The sequence below is a fragment of the Ochotona princeps genome, chromosome 23, assembly GCF_030435755.1.
Source record: "Ochotona princeps isolate mOchPri1 chromosome 23, mOchPri1.hap1, whole genome shotgun sequence".
In the NCBI taxonomy this organism is placed as follows: Eukaryota; Metazoa; Chordata; class Mammalia; order Lagomorpha; family Ochotonidae; genus Ochotona; species Ochotona princeps.
Genome location: NC_080854.1, coordinates 20,501,849 through 20,528,569, shown reverse-complemented (window position 1 = coordinate 20,528,569; position 26,721 = coordinate 20,501,849). Strand labels below are relative to the sequence as shown.

The 26,721-nt window shown below is 46.5% G+C and overlaps 1 protein-coding gene across 2 annotated transcripts in view; it reads right to left on the bottom strand.

Moving 5' to 3' along the window:
• LIFR (LIF receptor subunit alpha) overlaps positions 1 to 26,721 on the bottom strand; it is a 57,871-nt gene that overhangs the window by 9,661 nt on the left and 21,489 nt on the right. For both annotated transcript variants that reach the window (XM_058680145.1, XM_058680146.1), the window contains exons 2-14: positions 26,490 to 26,650; positions 24,071 to 24,185; positions 21,612 to 21,751; positions 17,241 to 17,404; positions 14,435 to 14,609; positions 12,156 to 12,410; positions 11,315 to 11,444; positions 10,758 to 10,927; positions 8,464 to 8,609; positions 7,182 to 7,344; positions 5,168 to 5,238; positions 3,194 to 3,407; positions 641 to 820 (exon numbers count right to left, since the gene is read on the bottom strand). In XM_058680145.1, the coding sequence (XP_058536128.1) occupies positions 641 to 820; positions 3,194 to 3,407; positions 5,168 to 5,238; positions 7,182 to 7,344; positions 8,464 to 8,609; positions 10,758 to 10,927; positions 11,315 to 11,444; positions 12,156 to 12,410; positions 14,435 to 14,609; positions 17,241 to 17,404; positions 21,612 to 21,751; positions 24,071 to 24,185; positions 26,490 to 26,650 (2,084 nt within the window). The remainder of the gene's footprint in view (positions 1 to 640; positions 821 to 3,193; positions 3,408 to 5,167; positions 5,239 to 7,181; positions 7,345 to 8,463; positions 8,610 to 10,757; positions 10,928 to 11,314; positions 11,445 to 12,155; positions 12,411 to 14,434; positions 14,610 to 17,240; positions 17,405 to 21,611; positions 21,752 to 24,070; positions 24,186 to 26,489; positions 26,651 to 26,721) is intronic.

The following is a 26,721-nucleotide window of genomic DNA, read 5'->3' as shown; positions in this document are numbered from 1 at the left end:
GGAGCGGGAGGTGGTGGCAGGGAAGGACTCAGGAAGCATCACTGCTCCTCTGGTTGCAGACTGAGGCAGGTGCATCCACAGGCTGAGTGAGCAGCCCTCAGAGGTGACGCTCCCCGCTCAGAGCAGGGGCCGAGCCCTGGCAAGGCCAGCCTGCCCCGTCCTCAGCGGTAACAGCTACAGAGCATTGATGCTCAGTCTCTCCCTGGGCCAAGGAAGGGCCGTGTGCAATCCTGAGGTTTTTCTCAGGAGCACCCCATCTCAGCTCCATCTCTGCTGCGTCTTACCACTCCTGAACTGCCCACTGGCACAGGTGCACCATGCTGCTTGAAGTGTTTGCCATCTTTTCCTGATTACCACTAATTCTTGGGGAATGTTCTTAGATGAAATCTTTTTCCTTCTGGTTGCATCTTGGTGTGAATTCCTTGACAGGCAGTAACTAGAACAAGGGATGAGAGTCCTTCCACAGCCCGTGCTGCCACCCAGGGAGGGGGGGGGGGAGAGAGAGAGAGAGAGAGAGAGACAGAGAGACAGACAGAGAGAGAGAGAGAGAGAGAGAGAGAGAGAGTGTGTGTGTGTGTGTGTGTGTGTGTGTAGGGGGTGGCGGCGGGGCACAGCCTTTGAAAATTCTAATTCAGCTCACCAGATTCAATCACGGTCTCGTTGTTGGCGGAAGGCACTTTCTTCCAGTCCATGAGGCAAGGCTGAGAGCGGGAGGAGTTGCACCATTTGATGACATAATCGCACGTCACACTGGGGTCCTGGCGCCATGTGAGGAATATTCTCCCGCCCATCCCAACAGCCTGCTCAACTTGGAGATTGTCTTCAACAAGAAGGAAGGATATGTTACCGGCGTTAGAAACAACCACAAATGGCACATCTCACACAAACGGGCTAGAACGACAGAGAGTACTTCACTACGTGGCAGCGAGAAGATGAGGCTCATGCTTTGTCCTCTGAATTTGAGGACACTGAAAGAGCAGCTAATGTATCCTTTTCAGTCTATTCCAAAACACTGAAACTGCCAAATCCATTTTAAAAAATCAACCCAGAGAAACATTTAGCAAGGTTCTGAAATATGGCTCTGTTGTTTTATATTAACTTACAGGGTTTGTACATAGAGCTTAAGGAGCACCTGGGATCAGGCAGTGACATACTGTGTCCAGGATAGGGAGAGCGAGGGCCAGGGCACCAGAGGGGACGTGGCCACATGTGTGGGGGGACTGGGGGCCACCGGAGCACATATTGCACCTATGAAGGCCACAACAGCAGGCTTGTGTCTGGAACCCCAGCTCCTGGCAGAGTAGGTGGCCTGGGCACACAGTAAACACGCACACACCAGCCTCTTTCAGAGAGGCTGCGGGAGAGCAGAATGGGAAGGGAGCTCAGGCAGGTGGCAGCCAGCCTGGTGATATGGGATACGGTGGGGTGTGCCCAGTGCAGGGCTATGAGAGGCAGAACCTGCTGCCCCATCCCGCCAGACTGCTGTGCTGCAAAGCACTGCCCAGGCCTCCGAGACTGCTGTGGAGCAACCACAGTGAGGCGGCTGAGGGCGCCCACCAGGGCAAGGGGAATGGCCCGCAGTCACTGGGAAGAAGCAGCAACTGCTGAGACTGGTTTATATTTAAGGGTTCAGTAAAAAGTCACAGAAAGGATTTTTTTAAAAACAAAATTTGCATTCATAAAGCAACTGCTACTGAACACAAGACAACAATCTGGCAGAGCACACTGAAGACTAACAGACAGAAAACAGCATCTTGGCCGAGGGGGATGAAAAAGCCACAGTGCAAACAGGCGCCAAGGCCACGGAGCCTCCGATGGGAGCAGCGCTGAGGAACGCCATGGGGCCTGGGCCATCAGGGGCTGGATGCTGCTGACTAGGGGCCCCGTGGGGGGCTCTGGGAGTGATCCCCTCAGAGCGACACACAGAAAAGGGAGGCTTGTGGTTCTTAAAATTGCAGGACAGACACTGGGTGTGCTGTTTAACTGTCCACTCAGGATGCAGGCACCCCACTTAGGAGTACCTGGGTTCTGCTCCTGTTCCGGGGGGGTGGCAGATGATGGCTCAAGGTCAGGTGTCCTTGCCACCTGTGTGGGGCAGCTGGACTGAGTTCCCAGGTTCTGGCTTTGGCCCTGCCCACAGACACCTGGGCAATGAGCCGGCAGACGGGAGTTCTTGGTCCCTTCCTTTCCAATACGATAGGTGAGTAGCACGAGACAGCTACTGCCTAGCACTGGGACAGCAGTGAGGCACTTCATTGCGTCAGATTAGTTTCCTGTGCATGCTCACTGGTTTTTTCTGGCCAGACCAGGTCCATTAGTACGCCTTGCTCGACCCCCCCGCTCCTGGCACCTGCCAAACCACTGCCCCCAGGGCCTCTCTGCCAGGAACTGCCATGTGGGCTCTGGGCAGCGCTCCATGACTGAAATGGATGGCACTTGGCCCATTCCTTCCTCTGGAGGCTCCAACGGCCATCTCTAGCAGAACAATGAGCCAGTACAAAGAAAAGCAATGAGAAACTGGTGCAGACAAGAGCGAAAAGGTATTCAGAGGACCCAGGCAGGATTACTCCTCCCCTGAGGGATGGATGGCACAGAAAGGTACACCCTTACAGGGCTGGGACAGCCGAGTGGGAGCAGGCAATGAAGGCACAGGTGACTGAGGTGGCTGCGGCCCACAGGCTGCACGGCATCCCAGCGGAAGCACAGGGAAGGGCCCAGACACTGGTGCGCCACTCTTAAATTATACCGTGACTCTAGCAAAGCTGAGACTCAAGTTCTCCTTCAGACTCTGAGGAGACACGGTGACCAACAAAGAACTCTTATTAATGCAGAATTTTCTATCAACAAAACTGCCAACTCAAATGATTTTTTTTCCTGCCTGACACCTGGCAATAGACTGGCGGACATGGCACAAATTCGCACAGCCTTGGAGAGTATTCCAAAATGGTATTTGAATAAACAAAGATATTCCTTCGTAGAAGTTACTCTCCTGCATTCTGTGACAAGTACCTGCCTACAATAGCCCTGTGGCCCAGGGCGCATTCTACCAGTCGCTGAGTACTGCACGATCAGCTCCTTGTCCCACCCCACACGGGCCTGCAGCAGAGCACACAGGAGGACGAGAGCAGTACGGAAGAGCACATGACACCAGCCTTCACTTGAGCTTCCAGCACCAATGGCCGCAGGCACTCACCATGCGGGAGTTCCATGCTGGCTATTCGGGAAGGCGGGGACGAGCCCACAGAATTCCTGGCCACCACACTGATGATGTAGTCGTGTCTGCCAAGCTGCATTTCTGCTTTGTGCTGGGGGTCAGGGATCTCCGAGAGGGACTGGGTTTCTTCCTCGGACGAACAGGATACGTTATAGGAGAGTATTTTCCCATTAGCTTCATTAATGGGCAAAGGCTATCAAAAGCAGAAAAATACATGGTCTTATAACAAAGGTGCAAAAAGAGACTGCAAAGCTAGGCAAAGCTATTCCACCTATGAAATGAGCCGTTCCCAGGGACGAGGTGAGCATGGAGAAAGTGAAGTCACCGGCAGTGGGAAACACGGACATTCTAAAAACCCACAGAGAGGGAGGTGACACTGAAAATATGCCTGCTACAAGAGGGCAAAGAAATTCAAGGCTGAAAGGCAAACTGTTTCTCTTAAGCTTCAGAAGCAAAATTTTAGAAGATTGATATATATTTTTAAAAAGACACACTTGCTTATTTGAAAGTGAGTGAGAGAGAGAGGAGACAAAAGCTCTTTCATCAGTTGGCTCACTCCCCAGGTGGCCATGAGAGCTTCACCTGGGACTTCCATGTTCCACTGACTTCCTGCACATATTAGTAGGAAGTGAACAGGTGGGTTGGAAGTGGAGCAGACTAGACAGGACCTAGAACCCAAATGGGATGTTGACTATGCCATAATGCTGGCCCCAAAGCAAATTTGTCAAAAATGGTCAGAAGCATTGTTCTGCTTCACCACAACCATGCAAAACAAATCACACAACTGTGGTGTATTTTTTTCCCCCAGAAAAGATTTAGTGAGCGGTCTTAAGGTAGTATATATCCATTAATGAGAAGTAGGAAATATACAAAATTTTGAAAGAAAATGAGTAAAAATCTCCCATATTATCACTTCTGAAATACTTCTGCATTTTGGTATTTCTTTCAACTCTCCTGGTTGGGGGGTAGATTTTTTTTTTTTTTGAAGATTTATTTATTTCAAAGGCAGAGTTATGGAGTGTGGGCGAGGGGGCACAGATGGGGGCAACGGCCTGGGCATGGGCTCCTGAAGCCGTGAGCCTCACCTGGGTCTCCCAAGTGGACGCAGGGCCAGGCACTGGGTCATTTTCTGGTGTTTTCCCAGACCAGTAGCAGGGAGCTGGATCACAAGTGGAGGAGCTAGGCCGAACTGGCGGCCATATGGGATACTGGCGTCATAGGCAGCTAATGGCTTAACCCACTATACACTGCCGGCCCCAGATTTTTTTTTTTTAACATTAGCTTAATACACTACACAATTTTGTATTTCTTCTCATTTTTCATATAATTTTATCTGGCGACATAAACATTTTAGTGGCTTTGTATTTCATAGACATTTTATGAGTAGTCCATAAATAAATGAAATCTAAGTTGTACTCATTTTTTTCACAATACTAAAAGAATTTTGGTGAACCTGTGCCCATTTTTTTCTTGTTCATAATAACTGGGATCAATTCCTTAACATGGGTTCTCCCAAGTGAATTCACTGGATAAAAGGAAATGAGTCTTCAAACTTAGACAGGTAAACTGCCTTTTTAAGACAATTAACCCCAATTTATATGACACTGTGTGAGACCCAGTGATCCATTCTTAGAAGAAAAACTGTAGGAAAATGTTGGCATTCTCTCTGGAAGTGGATTTCTGACTGCGCTTCAACAGGGAGGGAGAAGGAATTCCTCTGGTCTTTTATAGGCCTCATAAAATCAAATGCAAGAACGTGGAGACAGATGAGCCTCATTACAATGACAGAATCAGCAGCAGTGCAGAGGAATGTGGGGATTTTAGGAGCCAGGCAGCATTTTCAACACCGCACCACAACCTGAGCCAGTCTGGGCAATCCCTGGCCCTTGATGCTCCAACTCCCCATGTAAAGTCACCAGTTTAGCATAACACAAGGAAAAGTGAGGTACCTACCTTCCAATAGATGATCAGATTCTTTCCATCAGAACTCCACTCTCTCCAAGTGTCTGGCCCCTTTGAAGGAACTAGGAAGGAGATGTGAAAGTTTTGCGAGGTGCAGATGCCACGCACGCCCACAGAACACTCAACCGAGATGGTGGTGCTCGACCCCTCCTTCCCAGGGCACCTGAAGCCACTCAGGGGCTCCCACTTGGAAAATGAGGCGACAGGAGAGCTAAGTTCCCACGCCCTGCACACATGCTGCTCCTCGGGACAGCTGAGCACTCTTGTGGCCCTCCGACTGGTCCCCCACTGCCTGTCCCCCATCCTGTCTTCTCGGAGTCATATGGCTCTGCTCTCACTCTGGCACCCAACCGTTTCTCAGACACGCCAAGGAGATCTCAGGCTCGTGGCACTACCTGTGCCCTCCCTACTCTGCCCACGCTCTCCTCCCCTGGATCCACTGCCTTGGTATCAGCTGAAACCCCACCTTGGTGGTACTCTCCTGCCTGGCTGCCCTGTTGAAACCTGCGGTTCCTTTCACCTGATTACCCAGACCTCATTCCCATGCCCCCTTCCTGGGGTTTATTTTTCCTCCATGGCATCACCACCTGACATGCTGTAACGTACGTATTTCTTATGCATATACTCATATATCTTACTTACAAACAATTGATTTACTCATCACCCTGTGCTCTATAGACGTCATAAGGCAGAGAGCTCTGTTTTATTCATTGCTGTATCTCTGGTGACCAGAACAATTCTTCACACACAGTGAGTGCTTATGAGAACCATTTATTCATGGAATAATGCTGTCCTCTCAGCGAGGCGTAAATAAGACAGCTCTGGGCAGCCACAGCTCATTCACCGAGCCAGGGTTTCCGTAGCAGCCAGTCTCCACAACAGCTACTGGTCCTGGCACCTGTGCCTTCCCATGCTCCCCTTTCACTCAGAACCAGCGCTGCCCTAGGTGGCAGAGGCATGCAGCCGACAGGACGGTCATGCCACTTCCAATTTCACATCATAACAGGCGCTACAGAGTTCCCCTAGCTCACCCTAACTGGACATGTCCCAAGGATACAGAAACAACCTATGGGGAGATGTCAAGGCCTCCTGCTGAGCCAAGTGGACCCCATCCAGGTGGGATCCTCCAGGCCCCACCCATATCCTGTCTGCAGCCTCAGGGGACTCCCAGCCAGAGCCCACCAGTTGACCCATACACACTGCGAGATCGCAGAAGCTGGCTGCTTTGAGCCACTACACTGGAGGATAAAATGCCACACAGCAACAGGAAATCAACACTATATCCCATCCCTGGTTGCCATGCACTGGTTTCACTTCTGATTCTACAAATAAATTCTTATAGATACATAGATACCAAAAAGTGCCTCATGTCTATTCTTCACACAAAAAAACAAAAGCTACATTACCATTTTTCCTTTGTAACTGTGGGGAGAGAAGTTTTACATTTACTACACTACATAGTACAAGTAAGAGTTTTGCTGTAACGGCTCTTAAGGCTTAGACTAGCCTTTCGAATGATCACCCTAAGTAAGCCAGCTGTCTGTCGTCACACCACAAACACTGGAGCTCACAGCATTTCTGACCTCTAGACCGCAAATAAAAATTCTAACAAGCTTTTTTCTGTTACTAATTATTTCCAAAAACAAAAAATAAAGGCAATCTAAGTAAGAGGCTTTATTGAAATCCCAGAAGAAAGAAGGAGGGGGGAGGGTCACCCTGTAATGTCGCCATGGTTTCGAGTCTGAGTTCCCATGCACTCTGCAGCACTGTCACACTGACACTTCAGACAGGGGGTTGCAGTCCCTTCCTAGAGCTTGTGTCAAATGTTTTTTTGTAGTATCACAAAACTAAAACTCATTTAAACTGTCAGCATGGTATTTGCAGATATTCCTAAATTCACCTAAGCACCCATCTACTAAGCACTGCCAACACATTTTCTTTAAAGAAAAGTTGTAAAACTTCAGGATACAGTGTACAATGGGCCATAAATCCTTTGGCAACTTACTGGCTTCAGTAGTTAAATGCTGTTTTTCATTGCTCCATTTGCTCCATTTCCAGAAAGTTTCAGTAGAACAACGAATCCAAAAAGAATATATTGTATATGGATTTAAATTGTCCACAACAACAAGGTAACTCGAGTTTTCTACTCCTTTGATTTTGACATTCCGCTGTTAGAAAACAGACATGTATATACATACGAGTGTATATCATGAATGTGTGAATACTTACATATGCACATTCTTGGTCAGAAAGTCTCTTACACTTGTATCATAAATTAACCAGACATCCATATAAGTTTGCAGTTGTAATAACAAAAATACTTCAACCACTGTAGTATTTTAACTTACACATACATGCCTAGTTGTGAAATCATGTTTAGAAATAAAAAAACTGGTATGTCTTTTTAATCCACATATAGGCTCTAATTATTAATGGTTAATTATATTGTGCAGAGAATGATATAATTATGATAATCAACTGGCGATGTGATGCAATAAGCCTTTACTATAATTTATCAACCCAAGAAGATCCTGAGGGTTAAACAGTTGTATCAGTCCCTCAGAGAAGGCATTCATTTTTATGTCTTCTTGTTAAAATGTCTTTTAGAACCTCTAGCTTTTTGGTGCTAAATGAGAAGTAAATGGTCAACAAATGATCACTTCAATTAATCCAACAAAATTTTTAAAAAGCAATTCTAAACAAAACAGCAAATCTACATTTTCTCTGGAAAACCTGAGCTCCCAATAACTTATGACAAAGCAGTGTTTCAAATTGTTTTTTCAATTTTGACTAACTTGCTAGAAATCGGTACATTTCCAAATGAATATTTAAGTACAATATAATTTATTTTGGATATACCACAGATTACAATATGGTGTTGTAAAAGCCAACCTAAATACTTTAGATGTATTAAAAAGTCATGTTTTGACTTCTAATTACCAAGCAGAACTGACTCCCACTGCTGCACTTTGCAGTTTTAAAGATCACTCTAAGACTTGGTGCCAATTAGTCCATTCACTGATGCTGAAGGTTACAGAAAAGACTGCTCCTTCACTCACAAATTTATCACGCACCAGCGAAGTGTCAGGTACTACACCAGACCTGAAACCTTCTGCACAGAGTCAGCCTTACCCATCTATAATCCTCAGTATTATTACCCATCTACAATACTCAATACACTGGATGAAATGCTGTTACTACACTGAGAGCTCATGTTTAACATTTATTGAAAACCCAGTGTTACATAAAACAGGTACAAAAGAACTTTGCAGCAGAATCCCACTCACCAATTCTTGTACTGAGTTGGGTTTGTTAATTTTGACTTGACATAACAGATTGATTTTTGCAAAGCTGCCAGGCAATCGCCAAGTAAGCCGCACAGCTGTGGAGTTCACATCCTTCACTTTGAATGAAGTAGGTGTGTGAGGATGTACTGCAAATACAATTGTTCAAAGATTAATTGCTTTAAATATTTACTTGCCAAAAGCTGTCATCTAATATGATAAACCAGAATGAAAGAAAATAAAAAGACAGGAGAAAACCGGAGTGCAGACCTACCCAATCTTTACAGAATCCAAGTTTTTACTGGCAGCATTGCACCCACAGTTGGTGAGAACAAGCCAGGCTCCTGGTCCTTGTACGGTGCTGGGAGCACTGAAAGGGAGCCAGGTCAGCCTCTGTGTTTAAGGACTCGTAACGCACTCAGGGAACACTGGACAGAACAGGAGCCGGGGGAAGCACGTGCCATTCTGCAGGCATGGTGCAGATATTCTACACTGAACGCATTTAAACCTCAGCACAGTGGCAGGTGTCTGCTCAATGACAATGGAACTTAGGACAAACTTAGACTAAAATAAGTACCATGGATGTACAAAGTACTTTAGATTAGGAACTAACAGATGAACGAACACACACACCCCAGATCATTCAAGTACAAAAGGCAGCTGTCTAACCTGAAGGAAAAACCGTCACAAAATAACAAAGATGACAGGACGCAATAATTGATGAAACTGACTTCTACTTATAATTAGAGCAACCAGATCATTCAGTTACCACTTGCCAGGCTGGATGGTAAAGCCCAGGAGTGTCAGCCTTTTCTCCCCGTAACTGTGAGTCTCAACAACAGGAGGGGAAGGATCAGTGTTGTGGGATAGCAAGCAGAGCCACCACCACCAGGGACCCCAACATCCCATATGGATGCTGGTTCCTGTCCTGGCTGCTCCACTGCCAACCCAGCTCCTTGCTAACAGCCTGAGAAAAAGCACCAGAAGATGGCTCAGCTGTATGGGCCCCTGCCACCCAAGTGACAGACTTGGATGACGATCCTGACATCAGCTTGGTAAAGTCCTGGCCATTGCAACCATTTGGAGAGTAAACCAAACGATGGAAGAGCTCTCTTGTCTCACCCCTCCCTGTGGGTGGGGAACCAGGTGGTGCACACCCAGCCCACAGGCCACACAAAGCCTACAAAACCATTCGGTCCAGGCGGGACATGAAACCCAGTTCAGCTACAGCAGGCTAATTTTCAAGCTGATTTTTGGCATGGCCAGCAAGTGATGTTACAAATATCCACACAGCCTTTGGTAGAAAGAAGCTCGCCCACTCCAACCTCGGAGAAGACTGCAGTGCCACTTCCCTTTGGGCTGCAGAGCCAGGCATGGGGCTGGCACCCACGCGGTCACTGCGGCCCTGTGTGAGTGAAGGCTGAAAGGATCAACATGTTACTGCTTTAAGACATTTAGCAACAGGCTGGTGAAAAGAATGAGAATCAGTAATAGAAAGGAAGAGACTATTCATATGACGACTTGAATGGTTTTCCAGAGCCTTATTCCTAAAAATGCCAACCTCTAATTGTTGCCTATTATCCCACTTCCTTAGTACAATGTTCTCAAAAAGACAAAGCAACAGTGACAAGGAAAAGTTACTTGTGGTCAATGGACAGGGGTATGTGTGTGTGTGTGTACACACGTGCACAAGCAAGCACAGAGAGGACAACATGAGGAAGTTCCTATGAGGTGCCGGAGCAGCTCCCCGTCTGGGCTGTTATGCGGGGTTACAGAGCCTGCGTGTGTGGTATTCCGCCTAACACTACGTGCATATGCACACACACAAACCCAGCAAGGCCACGCATCTGGCGCAGCGGTCTGGCTAGCAGTACTGTACCAGCGTGCGTTTCCTGGTATTTCTGCTTTTGGTCTGTATTCACGTTACATAAAATGTCCCCAACAGGGAAACCAGGGCAATGGCTGATGAGCTCTAAGTTACCATTTCTGCAACTACCAGGGTGTCTGCAACTACTTCAACACGCATGAAAATGTTACAAATGGGCCACAAACATTGCAGAAATCAAACACCAGTAGTGAGATAAAACCACTTACTGTTTCCAGGTAAAACGACTGATTCAAATTTGCATTTAAGCTTTTTAAAATGTTAAAACTTGAAATTACACATTTCAAAGCCTTTAAAATAAGATTCATGGAATTAATAGTAACTGTAAAGAAAGCAATCAACACAAAGTAATTCCTGAAATCACTGCACATTCCCGGGGCATTTCCAAGACGCTGGTTTCCCCAGTGCCTACCTCTCTCGGTGATGTTGAGGGAGAGCGCCGTCTCTGACCGCCCCAGGGGGTTGCGAGCCTTCAAGGTGAAGTTGTAGATCTCCTGACTTGGAACCACTTGAAATAACAACTGATAGCTTTCATTTATAGGCGCTTCAACTCTTTTAAATTTGACATACTTTCCTGAAAAACTGAATTAAAAGGAAAATAATTTCAAAATGACAGGAGATTAAACTAGCAGGAAAAAGTGAGTGGGCAGAGTCGTAATAATTAGTCTTTGTACAAAGTTTGTATTTCTGATGACTGATGTGTGACATCCTCAGACAAGAAAATGCACACAGTACAGCAGGCAGAGGATGCTGTCACAGGTCACCCAGCCAGACACAGACGGCTTGCAGCCTGCACGGCTGCGAAGGGCAGCACACGGCCCACCGCACCCACACACAGCACCGGCAGCATGTCCAGTTTCATGTACTATGTTTCAGTATTTTATATTTCTCTTAGAAACAGACTAGACTAGATCTCCCTGTCATTCAACATGGCTTCTTGTGCCTGGTTCTCCCTGCCCGCCCCCGTACCTTTCAGACAAGGTGTAGCTGGTGTTCCGAGGGCCCACCAGTGACGTCGCTCTTCCCGGACTCCAGGTGCAGGCGATCTCCCTTAGGTCGTGTGTCTCACAATTCAGTTTCTGAGGAACATCGGGTGGATCTAACGGGAAAAAGGAAAACAATGAGGCCAGGATCACAAACATTCTCCCTCAAAACATTACCACTGGCACAATGTTCCTTAAAACAAGATGTAATAAACCATGTGCGTTTTACTTTGGAACGACGCAAGGCTTGTCAAACTTTCAAGCGCGTTTCATCAGAGGTCCCATGGCATCAGAAATGAGGAATTACAACAAACCAGAAAGCGACTTGCAGCTCCTATGGCAACCTCCAACAGCATCTTCAAAGACCCACTACCCTTACATTTATTATTTAACAGGTGAAGATCCATTGTGCTATTCAGAGATTTTGTGTAAAATCAATACAATTCTTTCATTACTGAAGAAGGCTTATCTTATTTAGGTGGGAAACCAATCTGCACAATTCCCAAAACACTCTGGATGAAGGAATGTTAGACTAACTACCTCTGACCCAACAAATGCCTTGAAGTAAGAACTTAAACATTAGCAGCTGGAGTTTCGAAACCTTCACAAAATTCACAGAAGTTACACAGAGATAGGCAGAAAACAAGCTTGACGGTCATGCTACAACATGCGGAAGTGGGAGGCCTTTGTCTACCACTGTATATGTGACAGGACAAAGAACTAAGAAAGAAACAGAACCAACTACCAAAACCAATGAATGAGAAGAACATTCTCACAGAGGACAAAATAGGTTAATAGGAACCCTCTCTCGAAAACTCTATACTTACATCCTGCAAAAATCACGGTTCCAAATATGTTATCTTCTGTTGTGAAGACCACGTTAGTTCCACTGTTTGCAGAAGCAGAAATATTATGGATCTTGATAGCAACGTTTTCCCCATCAAGATGAATTAGGGGACAAATTGTTTGGCCGATCTGTGCTGACAACACTTTTTCTTTACTTACACAACAAAACGTTACATCTGAGCCTATCAGTACCACTCTGTCTTGAGGGAAAACCTTGGTAGGGGAATCAGAGATCCCTGGAAATAACAAACGGCATCATAAATATTTTAGAGTCTTTCATGTAAAACAGCCTCCACAGATAGAATTTCTCATAACATTATTTAAAAAAAAAAAAAAGCCCAGGAAATGCCCGACACACTGTCAGATACCTCCTAACAAACGGCTCCCCAAAAGTTGGAATACGTCCCCAAGATTTCAAAGCAGTAAATCACACACGAGAAACAGAAGTGTGTGTGTTTCCACCTGTCTGTGAAGGAGTGATGGCTGGGGAGCAGCAGTGCATCCTGGGCCACCTTCTAAGGCCACAGGTTAAAGCCTGTGATTCTCAAGGTTCCGGTTCATGTACTTATAGACACATGTGAAAAATACCCACACCAGAAAGAAGCACTCGTTAAACAATTCAATTCCTTCTAATTATTCCACATTTTAGAGAAGATTCCTAATTTTCCATTGGTGTAAACAGATGTTCAAGTACTCTACTATCTCCAAAAGCAATTTTTCTGTACTCCTTACTTTCTGTACTTCTTACTCTTTACTACAGTTTAAGGTCACACCTTCTGCAGTTCCTGTCAAAAGCCAATCTTTCCCATTATTTCTATTTTCCTTTCACGCATGCACTCTATTGCCACCTGGCTTCTTCCAACACTCTACCCAGACAGCTCAACTCCATGGCTGCTTCTTCGGAACTTTCCCCTTCGATGGGAAGTTGTCTTTTCTAAAATTCCTCCTCTCTGGGAAGTTTAGAAACTTCCCTGGGCTCCTGTAACCCTCTGGCTATGGGTCTCCCTTCCACCCTGTCCTTAACCATCGATAGTTCTAATGACTGTCCTTGGCCCCCATACCTCTCTCCACACATTACGACCTCAGGATGAAGGGAATGCCATGTCATACACCTGTACCGTGGAGGACCCCCAAGTCCACACCGGCAGCACAGTTCCTCACCTGGAGGCCCTGTTCCGCCACCAGCTCCCTCTAAGCCTCACTGCCCAGTCACTTCCACATGACAAACAGAAGATTCCCCTTTCTGCCTGGGGGTTCATATTGTCAGTCTCAGTGAACGCGGCCAGCGGCCAGCAGCCAGCTGCCTTGGTTCTACTCCTGTCTTGTCAAACAGTCCCGGCTGATGACTCCAGCTCACTGCACGTTCTCATCTCACTGCCGGTGCGCTTTCCTTAGTGATCCACCTGCTTCCAGGCCCTCCCTCATTTCTTGGGACGGTCATGATAGTGGTCTCCCTAAGGCAGTGACCAATCTCTTTCAGGACTTCATTTGACTGTCCATGACTGTCCCTGTCCTTCCCCTACACTGCTGACATGCTACCTGTGGCTTTTATTTAATGCACAGATGATGCCTTGTGTGTGTGTGTGTGTGTGTGTGTGTGTGTGGACTGCCAGGTCTACCAATACGTCTGGCAGCCTCTCAGGTCTGTATTGTGAACCAGAAATTGAAGATTATTATTTTTTTTTTTTGAGAGGCAGAGAGCAAGGCAGACAGGCACAGAGATGTTCTTTGCCGGTTCACTCCCTCAGTACACGCAAAACCCAGAGCCGGGCCAGGAGCTCAACCTGGGTCTTCCAAATGGGTGGCAAGAATCCAGTTACTTCAGTCACTGCCTCCCAAGGTCCCCATCAGCTAGAAGCTGCACCAGGGCACACAGCCAGAAGCCAAAGCCAGGCACTGCAATGTTGGACTCCAGCACTCCAACTGGATTACCTGCTAAATGTTCACCTCTTATAATCATTTTAAAGCAGATTTTATCTCATTACCATACACATACAATTTTTGGTTATTCTCCAGTGCCCACCACAGTGATTTCCCAACTTGGATATATACCCAGTTACTCAGTTCTTCAAAGACAGACTTGTGCAGTCTACCTCAACTACTTAAATCAACGCCTCCTGGCAGGGTGGGCGTGGCAGTGACCGAGGTGATCCTCAGGCAGCCAACAGCAGCTTAGAAAGCAGAGGATTAAATTAAACCATACCTGTAAACAATAGTAATTCATTTACCACACACACACAAATCTCTAATACAAGCTTACCAGAAACGTTCTTCACTGGGCTCCAATCACTCCATTCTTTGTGACCAGAGAAGTGAAGGTCATCAATGTAGCGTCTGATTGTCACAAAGTGAGTGACGCACTCCAACGGCATGTCTGAGGTCCAATTCCAATGATGAAGTTTATCTCTACCACTTAGGGTTGTGTTGTAGGTTGCCTAGAAGTGAATACAAACATAAAACCAAATATCCAAATGCTAGTTTGTTCAGCTTTCATTAAGAACCAGGAAATAGTAAACTATACAATTATCGGCTAAGTTAAAGCTTTGTCCTTTTGTAAACACGTTTTCTTTAATGCCTAACAGGATTCATTCATGTTCACTACAGAGGTAGGTCCTATTACATATGTATTAGCACGTAAGATGATGAGGGTCTTCAAAATATTAAATATTGTAAAGGGTGGTGCTTGGCTCAATGCAAAGGTTTCCGCTTGGGATTCCCACATCCCACAGTGCAGTGCCTGGTTCAAGTCCTGAGTATTGCACATCCAATCCAGCTTCCTGTCAATGAGCTCTCTGGGAAGCAGCAGGTGTTACCCCTAGTCCTTTCCTGCCACCCATGTGAGAGACTCAGGTGGGGTCCTGGGCTCCTGGTTTTGGGTTGGTTTAGCCTTAGTAGCTTGGAGAAATTTGGAGAGCTCCCTCTGTCTGGTTTCAAATAAAATGAAAATAAAGACTGATTAAAAAATGTAGCATACAACAAAATGTGACACTGTCTGATATCCTTTTTTCATGGTTTAAAAAAAAAATCAGGGGTTTGTATTTCCGAGAGTCAAAGTCAAAGACAGGAGGACAATTTCAGCAAAATTGTTTTCTACATAAGCATCCTATATTTTTAACTTTATTTTAAAATATACAACTTACAATGAATATAAAGTATTAATCTCAATTGTGAGAAACAGGCAAGAAAATATTTCGGGACATTTGGTTAAAGACAATCCACAAACGTGCTTCCCTGTCTCTATCCGCTACCCTCGAAACCAACGACAAATGATCTCTAGGAAATCCATATCGACGCTCAAGCACAAAACTCAGGGGTTGAAGAAACATGAAAATTTCAGAAACCTGAAAGCAGGACGGCCAAGGGGAACCCACGCTGACAATCTGAGAACGCTGACTGAGGCCTCTGGTGTGAAAAGCTAGGATATGACCTGGCTTCTAAGATGGAGACACCAAGGAGTTGAGCACTAGCTGTCCCAGGATATCCTGGAAATGCAGGCCGAAGGACTGCTCAACGCAAAGACGGCCTTTCCTAAAGCTGCTGGTGGACAGCACATCTTGTACACCCCATGCTGCTACGAGAGTGCCCATGTTCACCTTGGCAGAAGAATGGAGACTGGGGTCCTGGAAAACTGAAGCCGAACACCTGTGGACTGAACACTCTTCAGAGGAGCTGAGGATGGAGACCACCTTGCAAACCTAGGGGACTGCTGAGCTATACGGGGACATCCCTGCCCCTTCCCCACTCAGCTTCTGGGACCCTGGTAGCCAGATTCCTACCACCAAATAAACTTGTCTGGGGCCAGTGAACAGGGCAGAGAACACCTAAAATACTTCAGGAGTGCTCCACCTAGAAGGCCCAGCCTAACCACCCTCTACAGAAGCCGAAAAGCAACAAGTTCCACCGAGGTGAACCATGGTTCCAATAAGATTTTCCCTATTTTTAAAGAAACTCTCAGTTGAAATAATAGCAACAATTACGATGACCAAAAACTGTAGAAAACTGTAATAAACTGCAATGATGGTTGCTGTTCTAGGAAAAATACACCTACATTGCTAAAAAGGACAAACAGTAATGACTCTAGGCAGAAAATAATTGTATTTACTATCTTATCTAAGTATATAATCAGGGAAATAAACTGTAAAATCTGAGATGCTCTTATAATGATGCCTACTCCACATCTATGAGGGAAGATGAATGAAAAGCTGAAGGCAAAATTGCTCTGGACCAGATGTCAAACTTGGCGACACTGCTCCTCAGCATCCCTTAGAGTAGGAGCATACTGCACGCAGCTCATCAGGCAACTATGCACTCACAGGGTCTGAGCATCTGAGAGGGAAAAGCACGCACTAAACTCAAGAACATTATTTCAGGTTCTTACACTTAGGTTCACAGATTTATATAAAATTTTTTCACCTCCCCATCCTGGGGAGTTCTCTGTCTCTCAAATGAATAATCTGTTCAAGGACTGGGCCAGATACACAAAGAAAAAAAAATACTGTGTTGAAGTGGCTTATCCTTCCCTTAATTTCCTGAAACTTTAATAATAGTGGTGCATTACCATAATACATAATTAACAAGTGATTTTCAAATCACATCTGATTACTCTCTGAATAATTCAAAAGCTCGTTTGACATAGCCTTTCAAATGTTTTTAACAGTTATTTTTTTTTTTTAAAGATTTATTCAGTTTATTACAAAGTCAGATATACAGAGAGGAGGAGAGACAGAGAGGAAGATCTTCCGTCCGATGATTCACTCCCCAAGTGAGCTGCAACGGGCCGATGCGCGCCGATCTGAAGCCGGGAACCAGGAACCTCTTCCTCCAGGTCTCCCACACGGGTGCAGGGTCCCAAAGCTTTGGGCCGTCCTCAACTGCTTTCCCAGGCCACAAGCAGGGAGCTGGATGGGAAGTGGAGCTTCCGGGATTAGAACCGGCGCCCATATGGGATCCCGTGGCGTTCAAGGTGAGGACTTTAGCCGCTAGGCCACGCCGCCTGGCCCAACAATTATTGTTTTTATTATTTAAATGGCATAGGGAAAAAAATTCCTACGTTTGTTAGAACTTACTGATTTGACAAGCTCCATACTCTCCTTACGGAGCACTTTAATCTCCCAGGTGACAGCTGAGCGGCGGGGAGTGGTGGAGCCCCTGTCATTCCATTGCAGAGATAATGTGGAGGTTGAGAAATCTGCAGACACATTCAAGATCTCGGGGGGATCTGGAATTAAGGCTTTAAAAAAAAAGGAAATAGAAAAATTAGTTAAAACAGTTTTTTTCCAGATTAACTTTCAACTATGCCTTCTTAAGAACAATCATGAATTAAAAGTGAATTCTTGAAACAAATGGAAAACATCTCTATTAGGTGGCTCCCAAAGATTAATTAGGCCAACTTGAGAAAATCACTGACCAGACATTCTCTAACACAAACGGCACCCGAGTTCTTACCATACTCTAATGTCCTCAGGCTGGGGACCTTCTGGCCGGCTGCAGGCCAGGCCTTACGACAACGGCAAGACTTTCTCAACGTGTGGGGCCAGCGCCACAGCTCAACAGGCTACTCCTGCACCCTGTGGCGCCAGCATCCCTTATGGACACTGTTTTTTGTCTTGGCTGCTCCACTTCCCCTATCTGTGAACTGGGACAGCAGTGGGAACATGGCCCAGATCCTTGGTTCCTCGCACCCAAGTGGGAGACCTGGAGGAAACTCTTGGCTCCAGATCAGCTCAGCTCTAGCAGCTGTGCTGACCTAGGGCTGAACCAGCGGATCAGAGTAGTGAAGAATCTCTCCCTGCCTTCTCTGTAAACATGCTTTTCAAATAAATGAAAAACCCAGACTGTCTCAATGATTAAGTCACTGCAGAGATGGCAGAATACAAAAAGTGCTTCAAGAAGGTGCATTTGTCAGGTTTGTGAGCTCCAGGGTAGGGGGATTCAGCGATGCTTGGGACACCTGGCCCAGGTATTTGGACTCACCTGCGAGAACATGCCTTAGTTAATAAAAAAGGCAGAGTAGTGGGCACAGATCCTGTTGTAAAAGCAGAAGATGGCAGCACATTTGGTGCTATAGCAAAAGAAGAACAGAACTAACTGGACAACAACTCCAAATGATGACAACAAAAAATCTCAGTGAATGGAGCCAACAGACATTGGCAGGGTGACATCATCCTTGGATCGGTGAAATTGGTAGCACTTCAGAACTATCCACGCCACTTGGACAGACCCCTCGGACTATGTACACTGAGACTCTGGGTTGATGTGAGGTGACGGTTCCTCATCCCTGGGTACTGGGACATGTGGAAAGTCATGAGTGGTTCCCCCTCTGTCTCTCCTCTTCTCCCAGAAACAAGAAGAAATAGCATATTTGGAAGCAATGAATTCACCCAATTTTCCCTAAACATCGATCCTTCCCACCCTGATCAACCATGTAATCATTATTAAAAAAATAAATAAATACAAGTCCTAGCCAACCTTTCAAACTAATGACACTAACAGCCTTCATTACAACTGATTTTTAAAAAACCACTGCTCTACTCCTTTCTACACAGCCATCTGCGTTTCTTTTCAAAACCGACATCTGAGGACAGTGCTGCAAGCTAGCTTCCTAAGAACGCAGAGCTCTGGGTAGGAAAGGCATTTAGTTAGCGATTGCTAAGCTAGTGAAGCTTCATCTGTAATTTACATGGTCTCCCTTCCTTAGAATAACAGGAGAGAGGAGCCTTCCCTGGACTCTTTTTTTTTTTTTTTAAATAGGACCTACATTATTTATTCTGCCTCACAGTGATCCAAATTTTCAGGTTATTTTAAGAAACTTGGACATTGTAGGTCTTAGGTTTTTTTTTCTTTCCATACTTTCCCTTGGCGCACTGAATATTTACAATGTGTGTGCTGATAAAACCTTTGCTTTATATGTACACTTCTGAAGTTGCCTGCAGATCTAGAGAAAACAGATTCTCCTACTTGCATTTAGGAGCAAATGTCAGCAAGCCCGGCCCCTCTACTGCACAGCGATGGCACCGCAGTACCAAAGTGCTTCCCCCACACATCATCAGTGCTCCAAGAGGGGCTGATGCCCTGCTAGGGTCTGAAGGCCATGCCCTCCTAAATTCATTCACTGCACCTTGGACCCCAGGGCCACAGTGGGAAGGATGGGGCCTGTGGGAGGGGCCTAGGGCCTGAGTCTGCGCCCTGCCGGAGAGGCCTGACTGCCGGCCCTCTGCACAGGAGCAGTCTCCCCAGCCTCTGTTTAACTTAGGATCCACCTGAAGGAATCAAGAGACTGAGACAGGCACCCACCCTCCCTTTCTGACTCACTGTTATTCTTTAAAATGCTACCTGTAAACTACCTGCTGTATGAAAAACAAGCATCTTTTAACCGCCCCTCTCCCAGAATCTGTCTTGATTTGCCTTCACTTTTATTTTTTTAATCTAACACTACCATTTTTCAAATAACTTCCTAGACAAGAACTTTCGTTACCTACTAAAACGATCAGGCAACACAAACTGGCACTCTTGACAGATGCCAGGAATTTTCAGAATTTGCATTAAAATTACATTATATCCTCATATTTTCATCACAAAATTACAAAATAATTCCAGATGGCAGAAAGATTTAAATCAAACATGATAGCAAAATCACAAACACATGAATAAAAATGGCAAGAGATTCTATTACACAAAAACGCAAACTAGAGGAATGAAAGTATCACTTTTAAAAACTATAAACCAAAAGAAAAACATTGGCAGCAAATATGACAGTAATCATAATACGGAGAGATCGCCTGGGAGCTGATGAGGGAAATGCTGAGTAACACGAGAAAAACTTTATGAAAGACAAATACTGCTGATGAGCGAGGCTTCCAAGGCGTCACAGGAATGAAAAAAAGAAAGGCAACAGTGATACAACTTGGGGCCAACATATTAGAAACGCAAGAAAAACAGAGACGGGTACTGCCTGGTCTTGATAATAATGTGGGAAAACAGGCACATCGATGCGATGTTCATGGAATATGAAGACAAAAGTCTTTGGAGAACTGTTTCACAATCGTATCTGAGACAGGGAATGTTTTCAACCTAGATTTTGATTCTAGAAATTTAGTTTAGGTAACTCGAACAAATCCATAAACATGTATGTGCAACAGATGTTCATTAAAGCACAGGTTATGATATTTTAAAACTGGAAATAAAATCATTATAATAGATTCCTTTAAATAATTCTGCTATCATCATTTGGTGGGATACTATCTATCCACTGAGTAAATACATGGGGACTGGCACTGTGGCAAAGGGCGGGCACCAACCTGCAGTGGCTGCATCCCATACAAACAGGGCACCAGTTTGTGTCCTGGCTGCTCCACTTGGACTCCAGCAGCCTGCTAAGGCACCTGGAAAAGCAGAGGAAGATGGCCCAAGTACTTGGGGTCCCTACACCCACACGGGAGACCTGGAAGAAGCTCCTGGCTCCTGGTTTCGGCCATTGTGCCCACTTAGGGAGTGAATCTCTTCTCTCTTTTCTCCCTTCTCTTTCTGTAACTCTGCCTTTCAAATGAGAACTTAAAAATTAAATAATGTAGATTTGCATAGAAATTTGAAAAAACCTATTACATTTTGCAGGTTGCAAAGAACTCTGAACCCTGTAATAAACAGGGAAAATCCATTTAAGGATTAACAGACACAGACCACCTCACACAGACATCCTGTTCACACAATTAGACAAAGCACCAAGCCAGCTGTCTTGTCTTTCCCTGGCTTCAAAGCCAGTCACCCTGTCAGAACTTGTCAATGACATCACTACAATGCCACTCCACGACAACAGTCCACAGCTGACAAAGGTCAAGACTGCTTGGGTCTTGCTGCAGAGCAAAACGCCCATCTTGGTCAGCCTGGGTTGACCGTGCAATCCCAATCTTCCATGGCCTTGGATCTAGACACCCCATTAACAGGTTTGTAATGCATGCTTGCCCTGTGTGCAGCACTATACCCAGTGCTCAGTGTGGGAGACAGAGCCCTGCCCTCCTCCTGAAGGAGACACTCAGCACACAGCTACTGGATAGACTGTGTCCCCAGAGGTGCACAGCTGACATGACGCTCAAGGACAGAAGCTCCTTTGGCATGGGTGCTCAGTGAGTACTGTCAGAGCGAGGGACGCCTGAGAAATCCTGGAGCTCACACACGGGACTCAAGGAGGCCAAAGGCAGAGTACTGACCGGGGGGTGGGGGTGGAGGGACCTCAAATGCTCGGGGGGGAGGGTGTCTGTTTTGGTTGACCAGAAACCCAGTCGGCTTCCTTCCTCTCAACCCATAATGAGGTTGCTAGGAAAATGAAAGAATTAGTGTAACAAATGAAAATTCAAAGAACAGGAAGCTTCTGCCAGCTACACAGCAACATAATACTAATAGCAGCACTGTTCACTCTTAAAAGCTTCTTTCCAAATACTTACAAACATCTTTTTCATTTAGTGTGAATCTGCTTCTAGAACTCTCCAAATCGCTATGAGAACTAATGGTTAATATGTGATCACCAGTTGAAAGAGCTGGGATTTTAACATTCGCTTTCTCGGAGTGATAACAAGAATGGGACCTGCAATATAATAAATCAAATTTTAATCAGATGAAATGACTAGTGCAATTTTCATAAAAATCTAACACAACACACAATGAAAATACCTTAGACTGCTTTAGACACAAAATCACGCAGGTAGAATTGTACTTTAAGACTGAACAAAGAGAGGTTAACAGTAATTTTGCCAGTGGGGTGGCAGCAAGAGTAACTATGGCTTGTACCAAAAAGTAAAGCAACTAAACACAAAGGGGACGGCCCGGACTTTGGGAGTGTAGCTACTCTGGTGCCCCTCAGCCTTCCCTGGCCACCTGCCCCCGTGAGCACTGACCCTGGGACATCAGCCCCAACACAGATCCTCAGGCTGAGGGGGACTGGGGGCTGCTCAGGAAAGCGGCAGAATGCCCACCTGTCACCTTGCTAAACACCTCCGCAATGGCCTGCTCCTCTGCCTTGGGTCATGGGTGACTAAAACATCCATACTGGTGCCACTTTCCAAACACTCCCAGTGCTCCAGTCAGTGCCTCGTAGACAAAACAATATTTTCCTGTCTTGTCCCACAGCCCTTTGTATTTCTATAGGACAGGTTTACATTCCTTGTAGGATTACTCATGTTGGCTTCTAATTTTTCAAGGAAGCTCTCCCTGGGGCAAAGGGAATGCCGGTGCTTTGTATCCCTAACCCGACCCACCACCAGTACAGGCCTCAGCACCAGCAATGGGCCCTGGCAGGGCTGGCTCAGCCGCATCTCGACTCACACAGCTTAGGCACCAACAACCCGAAAGCACCGAAATTCTTCAAATCGTTCTACAGTACATGTGCAAGTACCAGTACCCAGTACCTGCCCAGGCTGGGGCATCCTCACGCCCTTCTAACGGCTGAGAAAATGAAACGTGCAGATCCCCGACTGCCCTGCTTAGCTGGCTTCTCTGATCGGCACTTCCCTTGACCCCTCTCACCTAACTTCCCCGGCCAGCACCTGAGCCTCCCATTCTATTTGCTGCAGACTAACTTCTTTCTCAGGGTGGCTTGTGGTGGGCACCTGCGCTATTTACCCAGTCTCAGGCTTTCCCCCTTCTGCACTCAGGCCTTCTGGAGCAACACAGGGCCACAGAAAGTAAAGCGACCACTGAGTCCATCAGTCCAGGAAGGAAGCTTTCAAAGCCAGTGCAGCTGATTCCCTTGTCTTTCCTCTACCACCAGCCTGCTAAGATCTGGTGTTCCAAGAGAGAGACCCGGGCATGGATCCTGGCTGACCTCCCCCAGACATGGGACACAGCAGGAAATGGCCAGGCTCTGAAGGTTGTTTCTGCAACACAAGCCAGCTCGACCCTTGGCCAATACACTGCCCTGGTGTTAAGAATGATGCTACATAAAGACATACTGAGTGGGGCGGGATCTGACGGATTTAAATGTACATGGATCACTTCTACCTTAGGACCATTCATCAGCAAACCAGCTGGGAGAGCCAAGCTGAACGCCTCTGGCACTGCTAGGCAACCCAGGGCGTGCAGAAAGGAATTAGGGGAAAAGCCAACAGGAACTGGTCCAGAGAACAAGCAAGCCCCAGGGCTCCACTCTAGGCTCAGAAGCTTCTAACCTAAGATGACTTGGGAGGAGAGGGCAAGGTGGCGTGATGGAGCCTGCCAGCCACCTCCTAACGGTCACTCCCCTTTCCTTTTCCCTAGTAACATGGAACCCAACCCAGGGTTTCCTGGGCACACTGCCTCCACCAGCTAGCAAGATGGATTTCCCAGCCTCTGGTTAACTGGCTTTGGGCATCAGACTGGGTTCTGACCATTGAAATGAGCAAGTCCCTTAAAGAAAAGCATCCTTTCTTGTTCCTTCTTGCTTCTTGGGATGCAGACATGACATGGCTCCCCCAGCACCCCTTGATCTGTGAGATCACACAGCTGAGATGGCAGGGAAGCAAAAAGTAGGAACTGGGCCTCTATGGCTATAGCCAACATGCCATCCAGCCTCTGCGCTTGCCCTAGACCTTAGGTCAGACAGTGAATGCCCATGTGCTGAGATGCCTTTCCTGGCAGGCACAACCAGGGGCAGGCCCAGCTTTCATGGGTGGTCCTGGCTAGGGCAGACCAGCACACTCCCCCAGGGCACAGGTGTACTGGAGGCGTGTGGCGCACTGTTATGCAAAGGACCAAAGCTCTGTTTCCACCTTGACTGATATCAGACCCAAAGAACAAGATTCAAGAAACAGAGAGCTAGGAGTCAGAATTTTATGTTTTTAGATTCCAGAATAAAACCTCTGCATTCTAAAATCAGGGCCCAGAGACACTCTTGGTTGTAGCTGTAAATTCATGAAAGAACTTCCATTACCTGTCTTCAATGCAGATTTCGTACTGGGTCCCGTGACTTGTTCCAGAGGGCATCTTCCAGGAACAGTCCCATATGTCAAAATTGTTAGTCACACACTTCAGCTCCCGAGGGGACCCTGCAGAGGAAGGAACATGTGTTTACCACCCAAGGAGCAATGGCTAAGCCAGCGGCACCCGCACCGTGCCCAGCTCTCAGCATGACATTGAGCTGTAGGGCCACGGTCTCTGGTCAGAGAGGATCCTGCAGTCTCAGGTATCTTGATTTCTAGCATAAACTCAAGAATGCTAGAGAGTAACAGGATGAAAGTCAGCCAGCTGCTGGACCAATCTGAAATTTAGGTTCCAGCAAAGACTCTGCTTCCAGGAAGCTAATGGAAGGAGAGACTAAAGATGCAGATTCAATGATAAGGCCGGCACAGGCTGGGGAACTTGAGCACCTCTGCTCGCTCCTCCCACAGCGCCATTTATGGAATGGAAAGGAAGAGGGGGCAGGAACAGAGAGAGAAAGACAGGAAGGGAGGAAGGAACAGAAAGGAGGAGAGAGGGAAAAAGGAAGGAAAGAAAGAAGGCAGGGAGGGAGGGAGGAGGAGGAAAAAAACAATGTGTCTCATACACTCCTATCCAGCTCCACGCACCCTAGTTACTATGACCTCACTTTTCCCCCTGCAGCCTGGTGTCCACTGTTGCCCACTGTGGCCTCCCTGATGTCCACTGCAGCCCCGCTGATGCTCACTGCACTTCACTGCTGCTATCTGACACAGAAAACCCACTGCTGACCTTCAGGTTGCCAGTAAAATAGTACTGAGTTCCTACTAGTAGGTGGTGTGAGCCTGAACAACTGAACACCAAAATCAGAAGACTGCGGGGGCTGGTGTTATATCTTCCACCCTGTGGTACCGGCATCCCATATGGGCACTGGTTCGTGTCCTGGCTGTTCCACTTCCCTTCCATCTCACTGCTGTGGCCTGGGAAGGCAGTAGAGGATGGTTCAAAGTCTTGGGACCTAACACTCGCATGGGAGACCAGGAAGAAACTCCTGGCTTCAGATTGGCTTAACTTGGCTGTTTTGTGGCCATTTGGGGAGTGAACCAGCAGATGGAAGACCTTCTTCATCTCTCCTTCCCTCTCTTTCCAATAAAAATAGATTTAAAAAAATTACAATTCTGGGCCCAGCACAGTAGCCCAGTAGCTTAAACCCTTGCCTCGCCCGTGTCAAGATCTCATATGGATGCCAGTTTGTATCCCGGCAGCTCCGCCTCCCATCTAGCTCCCTGCTTGTGGCCTGGGAAAGCAGTTGAGGATGGCCCAAAGCCTTGGGATCCTGCACCTGCGTGGGAGACCCAGAGGAGGCTCCAGGGTCCTGGCTTTGGATCGACACAGCTCCGGCCGTTTTGGCCACTTGGGGAGTGAATCATCGAACGGAAGATCTTCCTGTCTCTCCTCCTCTCCATATATCTGACTTTTCAATAAAAATAAAATAAATCTGTAAAAAACTCATAATCCTGCTAATGCCTACATCTGTGAAAAATCATGACATAATGAGTAGACTGTATGAGCAGTGCAGAACAAGATTACCCCGGAAGGAAAGAGGGAAGGAGGGCAGACGAGAGAAGAGGAAGAGGAGCGAAGGGCCAGGAAATGGGGGGAAGGCAGGAAAAAACCACTGCTGGGTGGAAAGTACTCTAGCCTATATTCTCTGTGAATGCTAATGAAAATGGGCTTTTTCTTGCATTTTTATACAATGTTAGGATAATACCAATAGCAGAAATAAATGATAAAGTATTTACATAAGACAGAAAGCAGCAACACTGAGCTGGAAGCAGTCACATTAAAATCAGCAGTCATATAATATGGCTATTTAAATTAATGACCTTGGGGAAATAAGAGAGAACTGTTTTAATTGTGGAAGAAAATATAAAAACTAAACCAAGAGACAGCAGCATAATGACATCCTTTACAGATGTACGTCAGGTAAGGATCTACAAAACCATTCTTAGTATACAGTTACGTCACACGAGAGCACACACACCAGAAGGCACTGAGATTTTATTTGTACGACACAAACAGAAGGACGCAGCAGCGCTGGCTGGGAGCAGGGCGGACCATAGCACCTGCACGGGCACAGGGATGCTCTGACCCGAGCGTGTTCTGACTGTGCTGGGGGCCATTTCTTGTGCGAGCTACCAAAATTACAGAAACAGATCCTAATGGGTAAACTCTACTGAATACAGATTATACATGAACAACTTCATGGGGGTTGGGGGAAAATCTGAAAGTATATAGGAAAAAAAGTTATAGAAAAATTTATTTTTAAGTGCCTAAAGCTGGGGAAGTGTTCAAGAAAGCTAAATAATCACTTCATGGTCAAAACGGAAATAAAACTGCAACTTGCTGCTTCTCTATGAGGCTCATGCACTTACCCCTCTTCTGGCCATCTGCTTGATTCATTAGGTAGCAGAGAGCAAGTGTCGACAGCAGCCACCGGACACTCGCGGGGGGCTTCATTCTTTTCTTGCTCATCCCCCAGGGCGGCCATCTCAACGCCAGGCGGACATCCATGATGAGTGCGATGGAGTTGGTCCTAAACCAAGAGAGGGATTTCAGACAGAGCCCACGGCTGTGGCCACACCCCCGGCCCCTGGGCACACAGAC